The 7,500-nt window shown below is 46.1% G+C and overlaps 2 protein-coding genes across 3 annotated transcripts; both read right to left on the reverse strand.

Moving 5' to 3' along the window:
* Nucleotides 1–2,958: 2,958 nt before the first annotated feature.
* LOC130390991 (selenoprotein H-like) lies at nt 2,959–4,208 on the reverse strand. The gene is made up of 4 exons (XM_056601172.1): nt 4,193–4,208; nt 3,821–3,906; nt 3,263–3,371; nt 2,959–3,101 (listed from the first exon to the last, which is right to left on the reverse strand). The coding sequence occupies exons 1-4, from the start codon at nt 4,206–4,208 to the stop codon at nt 2,959–2,961; spliced, it is 354 nt and encodes a 117-aa protein (XP_056457147.1).
* LOC130390788 (selenoprotein H-like) lies at nt 3,316–7,359 on the reverse strand. Of its 2 annotated transcripts, none has more exons than XM_056600931.1 (7): nt 7,252–7,359; nt 6,842–6,974; nt 6,402–6,544; nt 5,443–5,605; nt 4,193–5,018; nt 3,773–3,906; nt 3,316–3,405 (listed from the first exon to the last, which is right to left on the reverse strand). In XM_056600931.1, exons 1-4 carry the CDS (start codon nt 7,265–7,267, stop codon nt 5,475–5,477), a joined length of 423 nt encoding a protein of 140 aa, XP_056456906.1. In that variant the 5' UTR covers nt 7,268–7,359; the 3' UTR covers nt 3,316–3,405; nt 3,773–3,906; nt 4,193–5,018; nt 5,443–5,474. The 2 variants fall into 2 exon arrangements, with proteins under 2 accessions (XP_056456906.1, XP_056456907.1); XM_056600932.1 differs by having other exon boundaries at nt 4,185–5,018.
* Between the last annotated feature and the right edge of the window lie 141 nt (nt 7,360–7,500).

Here is a 7,500-nt window from a genome sequence, read left to right on the forward strand (position 1 = left end):
ATACGCCAGTGAACAGGGAGGTCTGGTGTCCATGGCACTGCACGCCGACTGGGCCCAACCAGCCAACCCTTTCCTGGAGTCACACACCGAAGCAGCCCAGAGACTACTCCTGTTTGAACTCGGTCGCTTCTTAGACCCGATACTGGATGCTGCCTGTCTGGAGCGAGGTGGGGAAGCAGGCTTCACACCGGTGGAGAAGATCTACCTGGAGCAGAGAGCTCTGGTGACGGGTCTCCCTTCCTCCCCTTTGCCGAGCTTCAGCGAATCAGAGAAAAAGCTTCTCAAAGGGACGCTCGGTTTTATCGCGCTCAACCACTTCACCACCCGTTTGGCGTCGCCACATCCACACTCCCAGAGCGCCGAGCCAAACCCGCAGCAGCCCCGGCGACCGGCGCATGGTTGCTTGCTCTTCTCGGATCCCAACTGGTCCCGGTCGGGGCTGGGGCAGGCCCTGGTGCCCTGGGGCCTTCGGAGCCTCCTGGGCTGGGTGACGGAGAGGTACGGCGGGGACCTGCCGATCGTGGTCACGGCCAGCGGTGTGGATGATCCGGCTCTGGTGGAGGACAGCCTGAGGCAGCACTACATCAGCAGCTACCTGCAGGAGGCGCTCAAAGGTGAGACGGCCGAATGCCTCCTTCACATGCAGCGTCTGTACAGCAGAGCTTTTTATTTTGTTTTAAGTATTTTGATTTGTTTGTTACGAGCCACGGGGCGATTTTATTGTTTACGACCCCGCACTCTTAAAGACAGACTTTATGAGAAACCTTTGAAACCATAAACAGAAGGAGAACTAGAAAACACAGATAAGAGAACATCAGCCACACCAGGGTCAATGTTCCCGTTCTGTTGTGCACAATCCCTGACCTGACCCCCGTTGTGATCATGTTGTCCATCCGTCGCAGCCCACGAAAGGTCACTTGAAAAGACAGTCCATCAATATGATTTAATTGTTCATTTTGGACAATTAAAATCCCGATGAAAGGCTTGTCTCATGCTACTACTAACTAACTAAATCCTCCTCTCCTTCTCTGCTGGCTCCGCAGCTCGCCAGCTGGACGGAGTCAACCTGCAGGGCTTCTACGTGTGGAAGCTTCAGGACCGACTCGCGCCGCAGTTCGGGCTTTTCGCGTCCACCCACCACCGGTCCAAACCCAAGGCCTCGGTCGCCGCCTACCGAGAGATCCTGCAGCGCGGCGGATTCCCGGCCGACAACAGCAGCAGCACACAGAGCTGCGGGTCCAGTGAGTCGCAGGAGTCGTGCGCCATTTGCGCGCGGATCCTGGAGAACAAACCCTTACTGGTGTTCGGAGTGTGCCTCCTGACGTCCGCCGTCATGCTGGGGGTCGTGCTCGCCGTCTCCCTCAGACACAGAGGTCGGAGGAGCAGAGGGAGGGCCAGGGGGAAGAGGAGGAGGACGGGGGTCTCCGTTTGTGCGGTCCCTCCTCACGTTCGGTGTGGACCGTGGCAGCGGGTGAAGACAGTGCAGTGTGTGACGGACAAGATCCGCGTGGTTCGACACTAGATGCGACCGTCTGTGATGACTGTCTGGTGGGCTGGCTGTAAGCTTAGCCAACTAGAACTGTGTTTTCATTCATTTTACTGTTGTAAATTATTTGATATTAAAGAATGATGGGACTGTATTGTAGGTGGGCCACACGCTGCCGAATTGTAATTCAACAATTAGACCTTGTTTTTGTACATGAGTACACAAAATAACTTCATGGTCAACCTCCATGACTGATGTCGAGGATACTGCCAGAAGGCCAATCTTGTATATTTTGTCACGAAAATTTTGTCGAACTGAATAGGCTGTAATATACATAATTAGGCCACAAGAGCACAATATGCACTTTTTGTATGGATGACACTTTATATTTGTGATTAGAATGAAATTGTGTGAATATTTTACCCATTTGGATGTGAATGTTTAGGAAATAAATGTGGTGTTGCATGTCTATTAGACTTGTGTTATATGAACGCTGCTCTGATGCCCAGCCTATAGTCTGTGATGCTTATGAGACAAATTTTGCTTATGTTTCAGACCTCTGGGACAGTCTGAAACATTAGATATTTTGTCCATGTGAGAAATGTGGTTTATTAACAAACGTATAATTATATATATATAATTTGAACTTGTTGAGTACAAGTCAAGGAAGTATGCCAAATTAAATAGTCCCTAAAGGAGTGTGTTCAGTATATTCATATTATCATTGACACCATACTGGTATTGCTATAACAATATAGCTTTAATGTATATAATACATCTTTAAAATGTACCATTATTCACAGGCTTTCGTTACAAAAATCTAGACAAACATGTAGAAAAACAACTTTATTTATCAATGACAATCATAAAAACATTGAAAAAAAAACACGAAAACATTATGCAGGGAAAACAGCAGGATCATACAAGGAGATGGTGTAACAGAGATACACCACTAGAGGTCACCATATATCCATGTATGGTAGTCCTCGGGGCACTCTCATCAGAGGAGGGACTGGGCGTCGCCCGTTGGTCCATCCTCTTCATTTGGCTTCCAAAGACAACACAGCCGGAATATTTGGCTGAAAAGGAAAATGAAGAAAAAGTGTTTTGAACAATAATATTAACACATGATAATATTCAAAGTAGCACGCTTTTCAGTAGTATCCTGTAAAAAGGATTATTTGATAGCTTTTCCAAGTCCTAAACACACTAAAATACAGAATTAACAGCAACACAGTATACAATCATGATTCATACGGAGTGTGAATCATGAATCAGCATGTTGTCAACAACACCAGGGTTTGGGGTTCCCGGGTCCAGCCATGCTTACGATGTGCGTCATTGTAATGCAAGACCCTTTTTTTTATTACATACATTATAGCCATAAATTGTATCAATGACACAAAACACAACAATAAAAACACAGATGTCACTTCATGAGTCAAAAAGCTTACCTCCACTAGGGGGGGGCTCTACTCTGTCTTCACGGACTCTACTGGGGCCTCTTCCGGGGCCTCTTCTAGGGCCTCTTCCAGGGCCGCCACCACCACAGCCGGCTCGGGGAACTTCAGCCTTGCTGGAGGGCCCTTCTTGATCCCCGTCCAGAGGATGCTCTCTGTTGGGGGCCACAGGAGGCAGGGTCAATGGAAAATGGGGGGTTTGCAGTGTGACGAGCTTGCAGTGTGACGGCCTGCAGAGTTCGGGCAACTCTTCGGAACTTCGCGCTGCAGGAGTTGCTCGAACTCTTCAGACAGTCACACCTTTCTTTACCTTTACCTCTCTCTCCCTCAACCAGCGTGATCTCGAAGCTTTTCCTGCGAGGTTTCTCCGGGTTCAGGACCACGTTGAGTTCAGGACGGACCGTCAGGAGGGCCTGCTTCACCCCCTCGGCGTGACGCCCATACACTCGTCAACTCTTGCTGTGAGGAGTAAATGGACCGTTAAAGATGGACAGTGTGCAGGACAGGTAAATAGTCCTAATTTTGCAATTCATTCGTTTTACATTTTGTATAGGCGCACTGAATTTTATTACATCACAATTCATCAATGATTTTAAAACATTTGACAAATTATTTAATGTTATTATAATTCAAAGCATGTTGAAATTACACTTTATTTCGTATGATGCATCCAACATGCGTGAGGCGTGGGGTACACATGTCATCCGACTGCACCTACTACTGACCTGAATGCATAAGATATTCAATTTATTGGTAAGGGTATCTAGTCAAATAATTTCATAGGAATCCGGAAAACCCAAAATATACATTTAAACGAAGAGCTCACCAGTGCTCAATGATGACTCTACGACCCCCCCGAGTCGTTATCCTTCACCTCCTCCTTTGATTCCTTCAGCTCCACCGCAACTTTCTCCTCCTCCTCCTGAACCGCATCGGCCTTGCGTTTGGTCCCTCGACGACCTGCATTCACAACCATGGGATCATTAGTCACGATGAGTCAACACCAGAATCAACAAACCTCCACGACAGAAACGTGACCTCATCAGCGTCCTCAATGTAAAACCAAATCAAACACGTCAACCCGTTGGCGTGCTGCACGGAACGGCATCTGTGCATCAAACTTCATATCTGGCATTGACTTTTCAAACAAAGTCCGTGGAAGAGAGCACCAAAAGACCGCATGGCCTACTATCAATGATTCAGTTATGGAGCAATGACAACGACCCACTATCACGTACGCTGCTACCTGTTTTAGGAGCCATGATGGAGAGCCAAACTTTCAAGAGCGTGTTCCTTCTTCGGCGGACGCTCAGGAGTCGATATATTCTTATTCTGTGGTTCGACAGGTACCCCCTCCCCATGAGCTGTACCGCCCCCTATGCTCCACTTCCAATACAGGAGCCCTACCTGTAACACGCCACTTATTGTTAATGAGACAGATTTAAACTTTCCTCAATATTCAGTGCTTTGTGGAGTAGGGCTATCACGAAATATTCTTAACTTTTACATTACTCAACTCTACAATATTGTAGCCTAGTATTTATGCATGCTTTGAACACTTAACAAATCTAACACATTACCTGTTTAATGCATTTTATAACCACCAAATTGGTGGTATAGTACCCATCATGCCACCATTTGGTGGTACAACACTTGGACAAATTTTTAATGCAATCTGCAATTACGAGCAGTGTGTTCAGTATATTCATATTATCAATGACCCCACTAATGGTATTGCCATAAACAATATAACTTAAATGTATATAATACATCATTAAAATGTACCATCAATCCCACACTTCAAACAGGCTTTAGTTACCATCATTTAAAAAAAAAAAAACTTTATTTATCATTAACAATTAAAAACATTAGAAGAAAAACAAGAAAACATTTGTTCGGTGAAAACGGCAGGATTATACCAGGAGACGGTGTAACAGAGGTTCACCACTAGTGGTCACCATATATCCATGTATGGTATTCCTCGGAGCACTCTCATCAGAGGAGAGACTGGGCGTCGCCCGTTGGTCCAACCTCTTCATTCGGCTTCCAAAGACAACAGACAGAATATTTGGCTGACGAGGAAAATGAAGAAACAGTGTATTAAACAATAACATAAACATATGAAAGTGCCCACTCAAAGTAGCACGGTTTTCAGTTGTAGAATAAAAATGATATGTTGATCGCTTTTCCCAGTCCTAAACACATACTAAAATACTGTTTGAACAGAACGTCTACTTGTCTTTTGGGACTGATGTAAAATATATTTGACAATAGAAAATCCATCAGATTTTCTTATTTTGCCAAAAAAAGACAGTATACAATCATGACTCACAATATCAAAGGTCCTTTGGGGGTTAACTAGGTCCAGCCATGCTGATAATGTATGTCATTATAATGCAGGACCCTTTTTACATATATTAGAGCCATGAACTGTATCACAATGACATAAAAAACAACAATGAAAACCCAAAGTCACTTCATGGTCACAAAGCTTACCTCCACTGTGGGGGCCTCCACTAGGGGGGGCTCTACTCTGTCTTCACGGCCTCTTTGGGGGCCACTTCTAGGGCCTCTTCCAGGGCCACCACCACCACGGCCGGCTCGGGGAACTTCAGCTTGCGGGGCGGGCCCTTCTTGATCCCCGTCCAGAGGATGCTCTCTGTTGGGGGGGGGGGGGGTCAATGGAAACTGAAAGGAGGGCTTGCCGTGTGACGGTCTGCAGAGTTCGAGCAACTCCGAAACAAGTTTGAGTGACTCCGAAACAAATGGGAGAACATATGTTCTCCCTTTTGTGGGAGAACATATAACCAAAGTTTCTTTCCCGCAAACCGAAAGTGAAATATTTAATGACCGAACTACCAGTGCATTGGACTTGTGTGCCAGCATTTAAACCCGACTGGTTTTAACTAATTGGAAGAGAAATGAGGGGAGCATTCTTGGGCGACTGTCAAGTGATGGCAAATTTATTCAACAGAGAAAGCAGTGGGAGTGAGCGACCATCCAGCAGAGAGAGAACAGACTCTTGCCAGAACAAACATTTGGTCCCATTGTGGAAATTGTCAGTGATGAAATTAGCCCTCGCACAAAATGCACAATTATCTGTTTGGTGACAGTAGCAAATTTGATTGTTTTCCTGCCGGTGATGCAGACTTGCGTATCGGAAATAGTTTCCAACAGCAGAAGTTGACTCATTTGCATTTCTGAACAGATGATCCAGATGAGGCTGATTCCAGATATCTGTGATCTCTGATCTCTTGAGTAAACGGCCACGGTAACGCAGGATTTATGACGCAATTCACTGTATCGACAGAACCAACGACACAACATCTTCCATGACATCGGTGGTCCACGTTGTTCTGTAATGCGCCATTTGAAGGCGATCGTACGTGCGTTTGCCTGCGTTTGTGTTTACACCGCAAGCAAGCGAGCCTGGACTCAAACATCACCCGGTTTACCTTTCTCTCCCTCAACAAGCGTGATCTCAAAGCTTTTCCCGCGAGGTTTCTCCGGGTTCAGGACCACGGTGAGTTCAGGGCGGACCGTCAGGAGGGCTTCCTTCACCCCCTCGGCGTTACGCCCGTACACTCGTCAGCTCTTGCTGTGAAGAGTAAATGGACCGCCGTTAAAGATGGACTGTCGATAAAGACGGACAGCCCTGATTTAGTTATTCATTAGACCTAAATGGTTATTGCAATGCAGAGCTTGTTGAAATGATACATCATTTTGTATGATGTATCCAATATGTGTGAGGCGTGGGATACACATATCATCTGACTGCAGCTACTGCCGACATGAATATATTTAAGGTTTATATTTAAGATTTAATTTATTGATGAGAGTATGTAGTTTCATTAAGTCAGAAAACCCAAAATATACACCTCCACAAGGGGCTCACCAGTGCTCAATGATGACTCTACGACCCCCCGAGACACTCTCCTCCACCTCCTCCTTTTCTTCCTTCAGCTCCGCTGCCACTTTCTCCTCCTCCTCCTGAACCGCATCGGCCTTGCGTTTGGTCCCTCGACGACCTGCATTCACAACCACGTGATCATTAGTTTCACGATGAGTCAACACCAGCGTCAACAAACCCCCTCGACAGACACGTGACCTCATCAGCGTAAAACCAAAACAAACACGTAAACCCGTTGGCGTGTGCACGGAACGCTATCTGTGCATCACATCAAACATCATATCTGGCATTGACTTGCCAAACAAAGTGCGTGGAAGAGAGCAGCCAGACCGCATGGCCTACTATTAATGATTCATAGTCATGGAGCAATAACAACGACCGACTATCCCGCCTACCTGTTTTGGGAGCCATGATGGAGAACCAAAGTTTCCAGCGTGCGTTCTTTCCTGACACTCAGGATTCAAGATGTTGTTCTTTTTCTGTGGTTTGGTCAGGTGACTGACAAATTGATCTTTACCGCCCCCTATGCACCACTGCCAACACAGGAGACCTGCCTGTTAGACACCACTAATTTGTAATGAGACATTCAAGTGTTACTTTCAAGACTTCAATAGTCAGTGCTTTACACTATTTTACACTATTAC

Source organism: Gadus chalcogrammus, chromosome 10, assembly GCF_026213295.1.
Source record: "Gadus chalcogrammus isolate NIFS_2021 chromosome 10, NIFS_Gcha_1.0, whole genome shotgun sequence".
NCBI classification, from domain to species: domain Eukaryota; kingdom Metazoa; phylum Chordata; class Actinopteri; order Gadiformes; family Gadidae; genus Gadus; species Gadus chalcogrammus.

Excerpts from the sequence above, each read along its gene's own strand:
- LOC130390991 (XM_056601172.1), bottom strand. Across the intron at positions 3,372-3,820 it reads TGAAGGAATCAAAGGAGGAG|GGGGTGAAGCAGGCCCTCCT; the intron begins GTGAAGGATAAC and ends CGTCACGCCGAG. Across the intron at positions 3,102-3,262 it reads GCTGGTTGAGGGAGAGAGAG|AGAGCATCCTCTGGACGGGG; the intron begins GTAAAGGTAAAG and ends GGCCCCCAACAG.